The sequence below is a fragment of the Nannospalax galili genome, unplaced genomic scaffold, assembly GCF_000622305.1.
Source record: "Nannospalax galili isolate Female #2095 unplaced genomic scaffold, S.galili_v1.0 scaffold206, whole genome shotgun sequence".
NCBI lineage: Eukaryota > Metazoa > Chordata > Mammalia > Rodentia > Spalacidae > Nannospalax > Nannospalax galili.
In genome coordinates this window covers 8007600-8026498 of record NW_008358101.1, presented here as the reverse complement: position 1 = coordinate 8026498, position 18899 = coordinate 8007600, and the positions used below count along the sequence as shown (strand labels likewise).

The 18899-nt window shown below is 37.8% G+C and overlaps 1 protein-coding gene across 35 annotated transcripts in view; it reads right to left on the bottom strand.

Annotated features, from left to right (window-relative positions):
* Positions 1-18899, bottom strand: part of Rims1 (regulating synaptic membrane exocytosis 1) — a 486359-nt gene that overhangs the window by 304909 nt on the left and 162551 nt on the right. For 31 of the 35 annotated variants that reach the window (XM_008856314.3, XM_029557777.1, XM_017795156.2 and 28 more), the window contains one exon: positions 16382-16450. The exons of the other annotated variants lie outside the window; for them this stretch is intronic. In XM_008856314.3, coding sequence (XP_008854536.1) covers positions 16382-16450 — 69 coding nt within the window. The remainder of the gene's footprint in view (positions 1-16381; positions 16451-18899) is intronic. 35 annotated transcript variants of the gene reach the window in all.

Genomic DNA, 18899 nt, shown 5'->3' with positions numbered 1-18899 from the left:
CTTTTAAAAATTAATACTTTAAATATAATTTCATAAAATATAAAGTCTTACAGTAAAAAAAAAAACAAACTACTTTTTCTGAAATATATACTTCTGTGTATATGTTCCACTGGATAAAAATTTTAAATACATTTATGATGTAAGGTCATTTTATGTTACTGAAAACATAAAGGAGAATAATGCTTTAAGAGAACAAGTAGTCTTGGGGAAGCTACCAGCTTCAGTTAGGACCTATGTAACACAGAACCTACACCTAAGACTCAGAAAACATGGAGGAAGAGGAGGCAGAAGATTGTAAGAGACAGGACCAGGACACCTGCTGATGGATAATGTCTTCCAGACATGATAGGGAAACTGACCTCTGAAATCTCAACAATATGGTTGCCTAAACAAGACCTGCATAATGACTGCACCAGCCACAGGTCTCACCTCTAGATGAAGAGTTATAGGCAATCAACAAATGCCTTGGAGAGGGAGAGAACCAGTTTTCTCCAGGGCCCAGACCTCTAGTAAGTTATCTAATCCCAACTGGCCCAGCCTTAAACACTTATACACGTGAGCAATACCAAATAGACTCAGTATTTTATAATATAATGCTACATGTAGCAATAATAATTATAGGAGAAGAGGTCATGAATCTAAGATAGACTGGGGTGAAAAGGTGAACTTGGAGAAGGAAGAAGGAGGGGTAATGATATAAATACAGTGTACTCATATATGATATTCTCTGAAAAATGTTTTAGCTTTCCGTGAGAAAGAGGAAGAAAATTATGGAACATAAGTTTAGTTTTATGAGTCAAAGCAGCTGCGTGAATGCAGCAATTTTCATAGATTCACTGAGTTAGATAGGAGGAGACCTAGACCGTAGTCCAGAGAAATCAAGTGCACAGATAAAAGGCATAGCTGAACACACCCAGACCACTCCCTGATCAGCAGAATGATGGATTCTGTGTGACTGATAAGGAAAGACACTCCTTTCAGACAGTCATTTGATCTGGACAAGAGAGAGCTAACATGCTTTCCTTGTGAAATTAAATATGGCAATTTTTCAATATGCCATATGCATTTTTTAATACTGAGCCATCATATGCTCAGTGTTAAATTCCATATGAAAGAAAAACAGTTGAGAACTAAGCCTACTATGTGATAGGCAGATCAAAATCCATCACTTGGCATAGGAAGTATTTTTATCTCTGTGGAGTTTGGGGCTTGTAATTTAAATTCATCTCAGTAAAATATTCATGTTGCATTCAGTGTTTTGCTCTTTATTCTGCTAGCAATGAATCTCATTTTTAACCTTCAAGTATTTGTTCTGATTTCGTTGAGATAAGTGTTTAGCTCTGGCAATGATATGATTTGCATTTTATTTGTATGAAGAACCCAATACTGATTCACACAACAAGAGACATTTAGAGTGGCACGGGGAGGACACAAAGGATGAAATTTCCAGTTTAGATTATGCAGGTGCTGAAGAACAAAACAAACAGAAACTGGACTGCATGACAACAATAAGGAACAGCACAGGTTTAAAGAGACACCACTTAGTCTTTTATGGCGTTTCTTCACAGACAGGGCTCTTAAATATCCTCCCGAAAGTCCAAAAAGATATTCCCCTATTAATTTTTCCCTCTCTAAATGTTCAAATAATAAATACTGTTTTGCACTTAGGGAACCGGAGAAGAGCAAAAAATGTGTTTGGTTTAGATTCTGATCAATCTGAGAGCTCTGTCTACTGTGTGCAATAATCAATCCCTCAAAAACAGAACCTGTCTATGCACAGTATCTGTCCAATGAATTTTGGTAATATTTTAAATGATATGAAGACAGGCCAAGAAATTTCCAGTAATTCCTCTTATGGCTGAATAGCTCAGAAATTGAGCTACTGTTTGAAGGTGTTGGCACTGACTTTCTCATTACTGGGCTGGGAGCAGCTTCAGGGCAGGAAGTGTGTTCTTCATCTGTGTAACTCCCTTTTACCTGGCTTAAAATTGTGGCTTCTAACAGTAGATACTCCTTAAATGTTTAATGAATGAATGTTGCTCATGCAAGCATTTTATTTCTCTCTCTGTCCTATTGTCTCCTCTCTGGACATGTGCTTCCACTGGTCTCATCAGTCAGAACCTCTGTGTCTTATCTTTGTCTATCCAAATTTAAGCCACTCTTCAAAGCTCCTTTTAGAGTCTATCATCTTCCTTAGATCACTGGTACCACCTTGTCAATAACTGTAGAATCTAAGTTTACGTCTCATTCATTTTGTGTTTTATGTATTTATATGTTATATGCAAACTTCCTTTTGTCCCCCCAAAGTATCTCTTTTGCAGCCTTCACAATTATAGTAAAAACAATAATTAATGTTTAATGAATAATAAAATGTGTGCATAACTTAACAAAATCACTCTCAGACATACTTTAGGGCAGGAGAGATGGTAAGTGTAATTTAACATGCGCAACACCCTGACCAGAACTCTGCCAAGCTCTGCACAAGGTTTCCTGGAAGATACAAGGGTCTCTTTTAAGAATGTAATTCTATATTTAAAATAATTGGTGTGGGCATTTTTATATTGAGTCTAATGTGCCTGTGTTCTCCAGATCTATGGATGGCTTTAATCTTCTGGCTCATTTAGAATAAACTGAATCCTTTGTCCACATGCCATATAGCCAAATAGTTGAAAACTGCTCTATGCTGTGTCCCCTCCAAATCTTCTTTTCCTCAGGCTAAGTCATTTGTCATTTGGCATGATTTCATATCCCTTCACCATCCTGATAGTCTCTCTGAAAATGCTTCACATATCTATTCCATTATGAAAGTAGGACAGCCTGAACTGGAATAAATTATTTAGGTGCATTCTTACCGCTCCATCTTTTATATACTATTCTTCTATTTATACCTCTATGCCACATTAGATTTTTGTTAGTCATCATCACACAATTGACATATTTTTGAACTCACTGCCAACTAAATACCCTGTCATTTTTACATCTCTAGGAGCTAAATTGCTCATAATTGTGTGGTTGTTTTATTTAGACCATCAGATAGGACAGTACTGTTTTACCTATCACATCTTATCTTGCAAGATTTGACCCACCCCTCCATACTGACAAGACTGTTTTAGAATGAATATGAAAACCTTATTTTTTTCACTGATTCATATGTTATGGATGACAGGGGTTTGTGAACTTTTTCTGTTAAGGGTGAGCTTATAAATATTTTAACCTTTGTCACAGGAAAGCAGTCACATTCAACACAAAACAAAGGAGGGCAGCTGGGTTCCAATACACTTATTTCTACACACTGAAATTTAACTTGAATGTAATTTTCATGTTCAAAAGGGTTAGCCTCAGGCATTTTAACACATAAAGGGGTTCATGCCTCACAAGCCACACAAACTAGGTGATGAGTTGGATCTGGCCAATGGGTCTCAATATGCTGACTCTAACCTAAATCAGTGTTGTGAGTGCCAGAGCCTTTGCCAGAGTTCTCCTCCTACAGGAAGAAGCCTACCTCCTTGTCAGTTCTTCACAATCGGGGCTTAATGCTGAGAACTGATCTCTAAAAACAGGTTCAGGAGTCTGAGGACTGTACATCTTCTGATGTTTCTTATCCACAACACAAGTTTTAAACCTGGATATTTTGGTTGTTAAGAATTTCTGGATTCTTTTGAAGAATGCTTTATTCCTTTTATAACCAAGTACAGAGAACTTGATGAGTAAGGAAGGCATGGTGCTTGTTATCATACATGTTGCCAGGAACTTGTATTTAGTTGAAATATATTTATCACATTGTTTTTTCCCAATCAGCAATAAACTCCTTAGGGTTGATACTGTGTCATTCATAATCAAATATCAGTAAATGCTAATCAATATAATATTAAAAATAACACAGTATTTTCAGTATCTTATCTGCATTGCAAACAAATGAAACAAAATTAAATCAAATGTGGCTAAAGCACAAAACCAGGAAAGTCTGGCTAGAAGGGATGCATTCAAACTATTCTAAACTGAAGTTTTCAACCCTATGCTTAGTTCATTACTGGAAACTCAAAGTCGCGTGGTTGGCCCCATTCATAAAGATACAGTGAAAATAAAGAGCTTCATGCCACATGAGCATAAGGGAGAGTGACAGTTTTGAGCTACAATGTGCAGATCATAGGGTGGACTATGTTAATCCAAGTACCCAGGAGACAAAGTGCTGGTTTTGTATATGAAAGAAATAAAAGTTGTTCAATTCTGAGAAGTCTTGCTATATAGTTTTCATTTTGCCTTTACCATGGCACTAGCCTGCAGAGTGACAGCTTCCTTGAAAAATTTTAACCTGAGCTTTACTATAAGCATGGTTTAGTTCATCCTTACAGACTCCATAAACACCTAGAACTCAACTAGGGAAACTGGCTGGCAAACTACCGCATTCAAGATTTCGAACTATTTAGGTCATTTACCTGCCTTTCTTCCCTTTGCGATGGCATGAGAGGCACTATGGCTATTCCAAATTCCTCTACCACAGTATCACTAAGAACAGCAAGCGCCACGGTGCCACAGGAACCTCTTAGAGCAGTAAATCCAGCAGCAGGGGAAAATGAAGGGCAGCTTCACATTTTCCCCACAACTCGGTGCGTATTAAATCCACACATCCACAGCGTGACAGGATTGCATTCACTTCTTTAGTGCTCACAACTATTGTTAGCCTCCACCGTACTTCATTAACTGCATTCCCCCAACACTTCCACTTCCACTTCGGCCTCCACTGCTCTATCTGCCATTGCTTCTGCAATTTCCTTTGTCCTCTACCAGTTCACTTCAGGCTCTCTCAACAGTTCCCATCTGTTCATGGCACCTCTTAAGTATGTCACAGGCACTGCCTCTTCCTGTTCATCACAGATGACTGCTGGAATTCCAACCATCACCCTTCAGTCTTCTTATTTTTTGAACTGCTTTTCTTGAATTTGCTTTTCCTAGCCCTCTACTTCTCTTAGCTTTATTCCTGTATACTTTCTTTCCCATCACAGTTTTCTGCCTCTAAAGACAAATGAGTAGACCTACTATTAGTGACTAGAAATAAAGGAAAAGTTTTATTTACTCATGCTTAAACAAGTTGAATTTTTGTGAATAAAATTATTTTCAATTAGCTTGTACAGTAGCCACGCACAGTTGTAAATTGGAAAAGAAAAAAAAAGCTAAAATCTCAAAAGAAGACCTGCAATGGGTTTCTTTGCAATAATTAAGGATACAAACAGAACATAATAGAGTATTACTCAGTGTTAGAAAAATGTCTGTTTCCAGAATGTTAGATACCATAGATCAAAATTCAGTCCCCTAACCACCTGAATTTTCAAACAAATCTTCTGAGCACGAATAACATGCTATACAAGAGCTTTTTCTTGCTGACTAGTGATATCAGCCAAACCAGCTCCAGCTATGTTTTGAGTGATGTGTTTTTATTTGAATGACTTCTACTGCATGGTTTGGGTAGTTAGAAATAATATTTGGGGTTAGCCCTGAGCTTCTGATACTATGATTGTGTATGAGCTATCAATCTTTCTGAGCTCTCATTTTCCTCTCCTGAGAAACAAGAACACTGACGTAATGAATTTCATATGGAATGTACATATAACTTAAAAAATATATCTTAACAGAGGCTGGAGAGATGGCTCAGCAGTTAAGACTACCGGCTGTTCTTGCAGAAGACCCAGGTTCAAATCCCAGCATCCACATGGTGGCTAACCCAGCACCCACATAGTGGATTTGATGCCCTCTTCTGACCTCTGTGAGCATTACATGACATGGGTGCAGGTCCCTAGATGCAGACAAACATAGAAATAAAATAAAAGTAATAGATAAAACAAACAAACAAACAAACAAATATATATATATATATATATATATAATGTTATTCGTGTTAATGGAGACCATCAGAGGCTCTGCCTCTCTAAGGTGCATCATCAAATCAGGTGTATTAACACTAGTTATCATGTATGATGACTTATTATACCAAGGCTGTATGTTACATTGTTCCATTCATCGATTCACTTTTTGATTAAACCATGTCTAATATGTACCATGTGCCAGGTGTTGTTGTAGACACTTGGGATATCATGCTGAAGATAACAAAATCCTCAAATTCAAGAGATACACATTCTAGTTCATGAAGGAGTATGCAAACAAATAAGCATATTGCATAACAAATAACAGAAGCTATATTTGTAAAGAATGTGGCTGCAGTGTCCCTAGGGATGTGGATGGGCTTTTATAGATGAATCATCCAAAAAGTGTGACCTTCACTCCTGTATATGCAAGTGAATTTGACCACAGAAGCAAACAGAGTGAGGGGCCAAGACATGAAAATATCTGAAAGGAAAATCTCCAAGTAGAGGGAAAGTAGGTATAAGAATTTTCAACTTCTTTGGCAAGAATGTGATTGATGTTACTGATTAATTGTAAGGCCAGGAGAACACATCAGCATGGGTGTAACACATACAGCTGAGTGCAATACACAGCTGGGACTGAGAGCTGCAGAGCATGTCACTAATGCTAAAGTGCACGGGCTTCATTCCTGTTGGGATGGGACTTGACCCGAATATTTAACTGGAGGAAGACATGAATGAAAGATGGACAAAATGGCTCTGGCTTTTGCTGACAGGAGAAAAAAATAAATATATGTGGGTCAAGAGTCGGATCAGGGAAACCAAACAGGAATTTCCTAGGTGAAGAGGTTTGTGGCTTAGAGTAGGCTGTTAGCCAGAGAAATTGAAAATGGTCAGATTCAAGACTTGCTAAAAATAGAACTCAAAGAATTTACTAATGGGTGGAATGAAAAAGAAGATAGAAGGGTGACTCCTAAAATTTGACCCCAGCATTCTGGTAATTACAGAGATTAGATGGTCAGGGGAGAAGTTTACTTGAGGGAGAAAATTCAGGAGAAACCTCTAGGACATCTCTGAATGGAGATATTGAATAAGCAATTATTTGCGACTCCTGGGACCTCAAACAAGCAGTCATGAATAGACATATATATCTAAGTCATATTTAATGTTCATTTGTTCTACGATTTAAGAACTATCATCCCCAATTACAAAAGAGAAAGCAAGCTTCGAAAAACAGAGTGATTTATTTCTGAGTACAGAGGAAGACTATAATGAAAACAAAAGAAGAGAAAAATATGAATATTTTCTTTATAAAAAGCTGCACACAAATATATGAGTTAGCTGAAGGCATAACTCTAAGTACAGCAGGTAGAAAGAACCCTGAAAATGCATGATGTCACAACAGTCCTGGGTACTGATTGATGCATAGCATTAATTATATTTTCAGTAGCCTCAAAGTGAAGCTACTTGTTTTAGAGTTATACAAATGTAAGAACATTTTTACCAAGTTGCAGATATGTAATAGGCTCCATCTGCCAAGAATATACCTGGAAAGCAATAAAGAATATCAAAGAAGCCAAATATTTTTGTATTGGAAAGCTACAGATTTAAAGGGAACACTGAAGTCTATGAATATGGAGGAATATGGTGAGTCATTTATCACACTTGCAAGTCTCTCAATATCTCAAGGAACAGGGTCGCCTAAGTTTGCAAGAGAACGGATTGAAAGGAAGTAAATGATCTCATGATCCTCTGTACAAACACAGACTATTCCCATCACAATGAAACTCCAGTTAAAATATCAGTATCTAAGATCTCCCACTTCTCATTCTCTAGTTTCTTCATTAACATCATTCATGATTCTCATCTACCTAGTGTTTATTTACTAACTACTATAAATACCCTGTGTCTCTTTAGATGCATATCTCTTCACAAAGGTAATAGATTCTCCACATGAAGTTACTAAGAGCATTAACTAAAATGATATAGGTCAAAATCCTGAACAAGTATATGGAATAGGCTAAGCAATCAATGAAGTTTGCCATTACTATAGCTATTACTGTTTCTTCTATCGTTTTTATATGGACTTAGAATTCTACCTCTTTCTTTTCTCCTTCTAGAAGAGGAAGAAACAAGAAAAAGACCAAACTATTAAAAGTAACATTCCAAACAATAGCTACTTCTGAAATGTTAAAATTTAAAGGAATTTTTAGACAACTCTTGTGCATTTTTTTAATTAAAATAGGCAGCGCCAATGTTTACTTTCTCATTTGTGACACCAGCATATCTCTGTGGAATATAATGATGCAACATTTCATGCATCAATTCTTTCTTCTGCCAATTTACTGGCTACCTCTGGGTGTAGATGAGATATGAGCTTTGGCAAAAGTTTGGTAATCATTAGATACCACAAATTCACTCTCAGGCATTCTGCTTCATGTGAATCCCAGAGGAGTCCCCTGAACCTTTCACTGTCATCTGGTTAGCAATATAAATGGATTCTTCAAATAGGATATGAAATAAATAGGCTCATAACAGTGCTTTCTGCTATGTACTGAAAAAAGTATTCTTTATTTATGTATTTATTTTATGTATATGATTTTGCCTGTATGTTAAGTGTACCACATGTGTGTAATGCCCCCAGAGACCAGAAGACAGCATCAGACCACCTGGAACTAGAGTTACAGAGAGTTGTTAACAGCCATGTGGGTGCTGGGAACCAAACCCAGGTCCTCTGGAAGGGCAGCCAGTGCTTTTAACTGCTGAACCATACGTCTACCCCCAAATAGCATAATTTTCAAGAAGTGTTTGTAGTTTTACATGGCACACTCCATGCCTGTGTTATAATAAGAACATTTATTACTGCAAACAAGAACATAAAACAGGCATGAAATGTGTAAAAAATAACCTTAAACTGAAGTGTTAAAACAAAACTTCACACCAATATTTATGTAAGAGACTCCTAGGTGATCCTTCAGAACCCAAACTGCCTCTTGATTATACCTTAAACCTATCCTTAGCCCTATATATGTATATGCATGCATGTGTGCTTGTGTGTGTGTGTGTGTGTGTGTGTATAATTTATCATTTAGAGAAAAAAGTTCAGCTCTTTTATTTACCAGATTAAGTCCACTGAAGGATTTGCCTTCTTCCCTTTTACATAAACCAACCAACCTTCCTTCTTATCATTCTCCCTTCCTTCCTCCCTCCCTCCCTCCCTTCCTGTCTTCCTTCCCTCCTTCTTTCCTTCCCTCCTTCTTCCCTCCCTCCCTCCCTTCCTTCCTTCCTGTCTTCCTTCTTTCTTTCTTTCCTTCCTTCCTTCCTCCCTTCCTTCCTGTCTTCCTTCCTTCCTGTCTTCCTTCTTTCTTTCTTTCCTTCCTTCCTTCCTCCCTCCCTTCCTTCCTGTCTTCCTTCCTTCCTTCCTTCCGTCCTTCTTCCCTCCCTCCGTCCTTCTTCCCTCCCTCCCTTCCTTCCTTCCCTCCCTCCCTCCCTCCCTTCCTTCCTTCCTTACTTCCTTCCTTCCTTCCCTCCTTCCTTCCTTCTTCCCTCCCTCCCTCCCTCCCTTCCCTCCTTCCTTCCCTGTCTATCTTTCTCCCTTGGTCCCTTATTTCTTCCCTTCACTCATCCCTGGCAGACTTCCTTTGTTTTTCTTTCTTCTCGCCCCACTTCCCTCTCCTCCCTTCCCCTTCCTTTCCCGTCTTCACTTCTCTCTTGTCCCTTCCTATCCTTTCTTCTTTTTCCCTTCTTTCTTGTCATCTCTCCATCTCTCCCCTTGCCCCACCTCTCATGATATTAATGACTTGCTAACTTCTTCCTGTGTGTCTAGGATTATTCTAGAACTACAGTTGTGACAATTTAAGTATGATGGAGCCCTTGTTCTAATTTCCTATCTGGAGACTGGAGAATATTTAACAGGCTGCTTGAAACAGAGTATAGTTTGTGCCATCACAGGGATTTACATTGTCCTTGAAAGGATCAAGCAAGAGAAAGGGACCATGAAAATTTAACATGAGAGAAAATACCAGGCAGGTATTTTGTTGACAGATGAAAAATAGCAAGCTAATAGAATGAAGAGCATACTGAGAAAGCAGACAAGCCTGTGCAAAGGGGAAGACCTAGGGCAGTTCAAGGACTGGAAAGAAATTCAGGATGTAAATTTACCAGATGAATTCCACTGAGATTAAATTACTTTAATGGAGGGACAGAACCATAGAAGAGGAATTTTGCTTCAGGAAGGATTGTACTCTAGCTATACATGGTTTACATGTTATTTAGATGAGGTCTAGGGCTTAGTATTGGTGCTGAAAAGGATTAGGAATGGGATGAATGTACTTTCTGTCCCGAAAAGAAATGAATTTCAATTGACCAGAGGGCAGAGGCATGAGCTAACTTGTGTCTTCTCAAAACTTCATATGTTGGAGTCTGAACCTTGGAATGTGATCCCATTTGGAAACAGTGTCTCTACAGAGGTAATCAGAACTCTGGGAAAATAAGATTCTGGTCTTTAGTATTTTTCTTATGGAAACCCTGGGAAACTGATCCTGATTTTAATTTTAAGCAGTGGCCAAGTCATTAAAATCACATAAAAATGTGGACTCTCACCTAGATCCAAGGAAAGCCCAGATGAGCATCTGTTTCTACAACATGACTTGTCCAAAATTGCAAGGCCCCTTCTATGGTCTGCCACACTTGATTGCTTCCCATTTTATATAGCTGCTGGGCTTTATTGCTTCCCTGGTCAGCTTCTCGCTTGATGACCACATAGATCAGTTCCCTCAGACATGTTCAAAGTCCCACTCTGGTAGCTCCTGCTCTTGGTTTTCTTTTCATTTTGTTAAGATTCATTTTCGTTTTATTTGTGTGTGTGTGTGTGTGTGTGTGTGTGTGTGTGTGCACGCACATGTAGGGATGACTTTTATTAACGGACATCTGGAATGTTATGCCACACAGAGATGGTCAAATTAAGAGTCCTTTTTAATTAGCTGGCAATCCAGAGAGAGCTCATGCCCAGAATAATTCCTGACCCCAAAGAGAAGTAGAGTGGTGTTTATAAAACCTAAATCTACAGCTACATCATGCTAGGGGCAAAGCCAATAACCATGGTAACACCAAACCAAGAGCACATAAGTTAACAAAGAAGTTTTCAGCTAACAAATGTTTCTACATTTAGGTTAGAAAAAACAAGTTTCTCAGAATTGCAGAAACAATGGATGCTGGTGCTATAGGTGCAGCTGGGGGAGAACATTATACCTGGCTGTACATTTCCCAGTTTTATAGAAACAATGTTTTCCTGAAACTGTGAGTGTAGCCTTTGTGGGGCAGTTCTGCCTGACTGGGTGACAGCTAGCAGGTGGGGGTGAGGTGGGGGGGGTATAGGAGGAAGCTGGGCAGAAACACAGGATAAGCAAAAGTCAGCTAGAATAAAATGGGAGTCAGTTTGGCCATTTCAGGACTAATGACTTTAACCCCAGCAGAACTGTGCTTGGGTCTGATGACCGGGACATTATCTCCTTGGCAACTTCAGTTTGGTACTCCACCCCCCAAAATGAATGAATGTAGGTATGCTTGAGAATTAACAGTACACCCACCCACTGGAAGCAGTAGAGGTTGAGATGAAGGTGAACTAGGGATGAAAAGACCAGGTTATCTGTGAAGATTAAAGGTGGAGCCTAACTTGAAATTGTACATTCCCAATGAAGCTGGAGAAACTATTTTGAGTAAATAATGGGTGTAGCCTGACTGGGGTGGGAGGGTGGGGCAGGGACAGTGGTAGAAACAGGGCTCCAGAGTCAGTTCCATTGGCTCCAGGGTTATAGGCAACTCCATCTGTACATGTTGAGAGGACAAATGATATCCATTAGCACAATTCTGGGAGACAGATGGTTCTAATAGACAGCTAGGGGAGCTAGTGTCCTCTAAGTTCAAGCCTACCCTTAAAAACTTAATTTGAATCAGTCTATTTGTTTGGCTTATTATGATGTTGATAGAGTAATGAACACCACACACATATGTGTATGGGTGCCTGTGGAGGACATAAGAGGGTGTTCGATCTCCTGGAACTAGTATTACAGGTGGTTATGAGCCACCAGATGTGGGTACTGGGAAATGAACTCAGGTCCTCTGCAAGGGCAGAAACTGCTCTTAATTCGAAGCCATCTCTCCATCCTCTACCCATTCAGTTATAGGTATTTAACCCAGCTTTGCATGAATTTAGCACAGCTGGGTTAAATGCTTTCTTACAGTTTCAGTCATTGTTATAGACACTGTTTGTGTCCTTTCCACATTTCCTTCTTTTAAATTCAGCTCAGGCCAAAATCTCCAAATCCCACCACTCTGACTATCTTTGTTCTGACAGTTTTCTAACCACTGAAGCCTGTTTTGCCTGAAGTACAGAACAGTTATGAAATAAGGGAATTAATATTCCCTCCACCATGACTAGTAGGAGTTTATAAATACATTCTCCTGACTCCTTTCCCATTTAGTGGAATAACAGGATTGTGTTTTCTCACTTTTCTGCAGTGTTTATTGAGATTAAGTATTTGGGGCTTTGCCTTCCTTTCTTATCTGTTGCTATGGGCCTTATTATGATCCCTAAAGAAAACATGTTGAAATTCTAAGCCACAGTAACTCAGAATATAATATTACTTGGAATTAAAGTCTTTGTAGACTAATCAAGTTAAAATGAGATTACTAGAGTGTGTCCTACTCCATTATATGTATAAAAAGGGGACATTTAGCCACAGAGGCAACATATACAAGGAGAAGATGCTGTGCCTGTTCACAGCAAGAGTATCTTGTAAAGGCAGATGGTTGGAGAGATGCATCTACAGGTCAAGGGTCAGGCGAGAGTAACAGAAGCTAGAAAAGTGATATGGAACAGTCCTCTTTCTAGTACCCTCACAGGAGCAAGGTGCTGGTGATGCCTTCATTTCTGACTTCTGGCTTCCAACACTGGGAAACAATGGATTTCTATTGCTTTTGGTCACTCAGTCTTTGGTATGTTTCAAAGTAACCCTGAAAAAATATTTATATGCTTTTTCATTCTTCTTTTTTTTTTTTCTTTTGGTGACAGGAAGTCACTCTGTAGTCCAAGTTGGCCTAGAACTTGCAGTCTTTCTAACTCTGCCTTCATAATACTGGAATTGCAAACGTGCACCACCACCACCAGCTCTACTGAACTTATTTCTCAGATTCAACTAAATAATAAAATAAATATTTCCAATGAAAATTTGACATCCATTTTAAAAAATAATGAATACCCTGCCCACTTTCCTTCCTTCTTTCTTTCCTTCCTTCCTTCTTTCCTTCCTTCCTTCTCTCTCTCCTTCCCTCCCTCCCTCCCTCCCTCCTGCCATTTTTATCCTTTGACTATCTAGTTAGATATTCTCAATGACTTTGGAAAAAAGGGAGGTGAAAAAAGAAGGAAATAATTTTAAAAAAAATTAGGTGAAGGCTTAATATGTAAGTGGTCACATGGAAACAGATACATGAAAACCCAATCTAGCCTAAACAAGGAGACTGATATATATGGAAAAGGCTAAGCTATTGTTGTGCCACAAGCTCAGAATTGCCTCATTGCTCTTGGTACCCTTTTAATAAAATAAATATAAGACATGGAGAGAACCAAGTCCAATAAAATGTTTTGGATGTTTCCAAAGTGCTTGGAGAGCATCAGTTTAAGGACTATTTATTGTGGGATACTGTTCCATTGCAATAAGTTATTGAGAGATTTAAAGTGCCAACATTAAATCACTGCTCCTGCTCTGAATAAAGGTCATGTACAAGTTAGCTCAACAGTGATTGCTGATGTCGTTACAGAATAACTGTATTTATGCACATTTCAATGAATACATTTATAGAATGCAATTGTTTCTATCTTTTAAAACAATTAAGACTCCCTCTAGGGGAAAAACGAAGATGCCATTGTATTGTAAATCTCTTCTGAAATTTGTGGTGATACATTTAAAATATTAAAGGAAAAAAATAAATCTGAAGGAGAAAATGAAATCTTTAACTTCATGAACATATACATTGAGCCACTTTGGCAACGCCTCCTATTCTGCAATTTACTGTTCTCTCTGAGACGCTGAAAATTTAGAGGAACATTAGAGGCATGCCTAGGAGCAAAGCCTTCCTCCACTAATTAGGCTACACCCAGATGTGAGCTTTGAGAAGAATAAAAAAGTGAGGAGCAGGTCAGAGTTGGGAAGCTAAAACTGCAGGGCAGCTGGGTTAGTGATCCCACAAAGACAAAACGCAGCAGACTCTCATGGATCATAAAAGAAGCTGCCAACACATACTTTATTTATTATTGCCTTAAAGTTTATTTTGCAGTGTCTGGCATGAAACTCAAGGCCTTGCACATACTAAACAAGTGTTTTACCACTAAACTACATCTCCCCAGGCCATATATTAAACGCTACACTTTCTAAATGTATGCACATCATTCATTTAGTAACAATGAGCAATAATCAATGTCAATAAGCTGTAAAACTAAAAATTTCTTGTGACACTTTTAAAGATTTCTGTGAGCTGCGATTTCCCCAGTTAAGCCTCGCATTTAATCATTTTAACATAAAATTTAACACCACTTGTAGCTCGGAAGGAACAGCTTTTCTTAGATTTTGTACATGATACCATTAAAATGTTCATAAAGATATACCACAGGTATTCCAGAGTTCTTTGTGAGCTGTTTTCAGCAGTAAGAACCAAACCACAGCATGTTAATTATGGGAGAAAGTGATTAAAAAGGAAGGTCAAGTATTTGATTATAGAAAATGTTCTCATGTTCAGAATAATTCCATACCTCCTCAGATCAATATTTTAAACATACTCATCATGTACTTAGTGAAAAAAAAATTAATTTTTAACATCTGTGTCTCAGAAGATGTTGGTTGCATAATGTATATTGGAACAAAGAAGAAAATTTTATCATTCAATAAACAATCATTTACTGACTAATAGGTTTTAGGAATTGTGCCAAGGGGATTTGGGATTCAAAGTAAACAAGATTTAGATATCCTGTACTTTGAATAATTTTTGATCACACATAATTTTAAAATGAATTAGTACATAGTCATAGATTTGAGAGTTGGTGTTATTCTATCCCAATAGGGAGAAGAATCACTATGACCTCCGCTGCTTAGGAGGAGATATAAGTAACAATCAAATATTAAGAGGAACCTAAAAAGGGGAGGGGGTTGAATACATACATGAACACATAAGGAATTTGAGGGAGAGTTAGAAACATCAGAAATTTGAGATCTGTAAAAGTACATGCTCTTCACTGTTAACAAGCAGCCCTACTTAAATATTGGTATCTATTGAAAGATTACAGAAAATAAGGTACAACATAGGTGGGGCAGAATTAGAAGGCCTTGAAGACCAGAGCACAGAGTCACTGCGCAAGACTGGGGGAAATGGGCTCCAGCTGTTTTACTGTGATGCAGTCACACGTTCAGTCTAGAGCTGGAGTGTAAGTTGTAGTGAATGGTTGATGTCTTGATCATTAACTACCAAGAGCTTACCAAGGCCAGGAAAGCATTGTGAGAAACAGACTTGAGAACATAAAAAATTTGGCAAGACCAATTCTACTCAGTATTTTTGTTAATCCAGAAAAGCTGCGAATCTGAATTTTCTATTTGATAAGTATGAACTTATTCAAAAGGAACATTTTACTGATTGATTTTATTCACTGATTGCTGAATTCAGTTCACTGGCTGCCAGTATTCAACAGGATCACCACCAATAAATACCAGAGTGATTTGGAGATAAATTAATATGGCTTTGAATTGGATAGTGACATTATTATGTTTAATCATATTTCCCTACTGCTTAATCAAACATTAATCATAAATTAGTTTTTAATACATTGTATATAACTACCCTAAGCCAATATGATTTAGAAATGTTTTAGTATACACAGTAGAAGCATGTCACACTTGCATCAAATTATGAAATTTATACTTTGTATAAAAAAGAAACTAATAGAATCATGCCATAGTTATGCATCATGTATATACTTCATACCTGTCCCCAGTGATATGCATAAATTTAAAATTAGAACTAATAAGTTAAAATATTAGTTTTAGATGATGAGCCAGTTCTGAATGAAGATGCTTTTTATCATCATGATGACCATATTTACCATATTAAAATGCTTGATTAAATTATTAACTCCATTTTAATCCTTTTTCTCCTACAGCCAGTTTTAATAATACAGATATCTCACTTCATATTTTATAGATAAAGAGGTCAGGTGGTACAAATTAAATATTTCTGACCAAAAGGAGTGGTTTCAATGTATTGTATGAAGCAAAACTGTTCCTGAAACTCTGTTTCTCATGTTTGTGCTGTTTGTTTTACACAATCTGTTTACAAGATTAGAGACAGCTTTTGTAAGACACAAGACACAGAAAACTCCTCTGAATGGGTCCATAGTTCTGCTGTCAATCATCCAAGAGGCCTTTTGGGGGAAAACAGGACTTAGAAAAGGAGACCAAAGCAGGAAGGAGAGGAAATACCAGTTTCCTTCTGGGCCTCCCTCTTCGCTGCCTGGATTTCTGGGAGCACAGACACATCTGAAAATGCTCCTGCAAGGCAAGGGAGAAACAAGACAGACTCAGTCAGCTGGAGATAAGCAGAGACTCTGGCAAGCAGCCAAACCCTAGGCGCTTCCAAAATAAAGATGGCAGAAACTGTTCCGTAAACTAGGCAATCAAGATGCTTGTCACTTCCTCTGTATTTCCCACCTGCATTCCCTGAGTCTTTGGAGACTTTTACTGAAATAATTAATATAAGGGTTGACTCTGAAAAGATCAGTTCAATAGTCTGTCTTTTCAAAGTCTCTCTGAGGCCAGTCTGAGGGTTTCAATAGTGAGTAGTGAGAAATTACGAAAGAGAAAGTCATTCCTGAGGATAAAAGCCAAGTTCAGGAAGTAATGCTGTGCAGTCTCTTCTCCGTATAAATTTTCTAATAATTGTATTTTATTTTTAAAATTTTTTTGAGCCCTCAATAAAATGACTTTCACACACAAAAAAAAATTTTTTTTTTTCTTTGAGACAGGTTCTCACTCTGAAACCCAAGCTAGCCTGGAACTCACTGTGCAGCCCAGGCTGGCCTTGAATTTCTGAAAATCCTCCAGCTTCGGCCTCTTGACTGCTAGGATTATAGGTGTGAACCACCATGTGCCACTTGATTTTTTTGTTTTTGTTTTGTTGTTGTTGTTTTTAACAGAGGTAGTATCTTCTCTATAAAGTTCATGTGATCTATTTACTTCTTCTTAAGTTTCTAATTTCCTGTTTGCTTAACTTATAAGCAAATCCAGCTCATTCTACAAATGTAGATATGCTAAGTAAATATTAAAATTTGGAACTGAACAGTCTAATTCAACTTCTCCCTGAAATGCATTTTTGTTTATTTATTATTTATTTACTTATTTATTTGTCTTTTCTAGACAGGGTCTCCCTGTAGCCCTGGCTGACTTGGAACTTGCTATAGAGACCAGGCTGGCCTCTGTCTCCCAAGTACAAGGATTAAACGTGTGCACCACCACTCCCAGCTTTATGATTCTATATTCGTGACAGAGCACAAATGTGAGAACTCATAAGGCTAGCATGGTGGAATTAGGCTTACAGATAAAACAGTCATCATTGATTTCTCAAAGTCAAAATTTGTAAAGAAAAAAATCACTTTCTTGTTCAAAACAGAAAAATCATGAAGCTCTTTTAATTATACATGCTAATGTATAACATGTGATTTTATATTACTTTCAATAATCTCTCTGGGCTGTTTTCAAAACCACACATTATGTAACTTTAGACATGATAAGTGTTAGTTCTGAGTTGCCTTGACTTAATCTTTATAAAGGATTCTTCTTCATGAGGAATTTGTCTTGAGAATTTAATACATAAGGAATATCCAAAAGTGTGCCTTGTGTGTAACAGATTATCATTAAACTAAGCCAGTTTTTTTATTGAAAAACATAATGATATAAAATTACTTAGCATTCACATGGACTATAATCCTAAAACCACTATGAATTATTTAATTCTAAATGCCCCTCTATTACTTTTCAAAGAAAATTAACTTGGGTAGCTGGATTTAATACTCAATGAAACAGTTTCATCAGTCACTATTGCTTGATTACATTTACAGGATATACTGAACGTATTCATGCCACATACATTAACCACTGTCTAATCTGATGTTCCACTCCTAGCTTTTGTAGGTCTGAATTCATTTCCTGATTCAAGAAAGGGAGGGGGATGAGAGAAGGCAGTGGGGCTAGAAAATGACCAGAGATCCGCTAAATGTATGTATGAAATTGCCAATGAATAAAAAATAAATAAATAAATAAATAAAAACCTTAAGTTAAAGCAAATTATCTAAATAATTTTTTAAATTTCCTTTTATTTTATGTGTATGAGTGTTATGCCCACATATATGTAAGTGGACCCATGTCATGCAGTGATGCAGTGCCTACACACACACACACACACACACACACACACATACACACACACACACACACGCACACACACACACAAATAAATAAGTGTGAAACAAAAACAGAAAAAATTTTAAAAAAGCAATATTGATTCTGTTTTCTCTTTCTCCATCTCTCCTTCCATCCTTCCTCTCTTTCTTCCTTCATTAACAGGGTCTCACTATGTAGCCCAGGTTGGCTTGAACTTTTGCCGTCTATCCTCCTCCTGCCTCACTTCCCACGTCCTGGGATTATAAATGACAGCCACCATGCCGCACCTCTGTATTTGTTTGTATGTTTTCTTTTAGGTTAGGAGGTGAAAGAACATGGTAAGAAACAAAATTAGTGATGCAGACAGGCCATCTAGATTTTCAGACTGAAGGCAACCATAACACAAATGTCAGCGTGAACTACAGTACAAATGTCAGTATGAACCGCAGTACAAAGATGATGGCATGAACCATGAAGCAGAAAGAGACACAGCAGAAAGAGACTCTGCTCAAGCTGAACAACAAAGTGACTGGGGGACATTTTCTAAACAGTAGGCAGACCA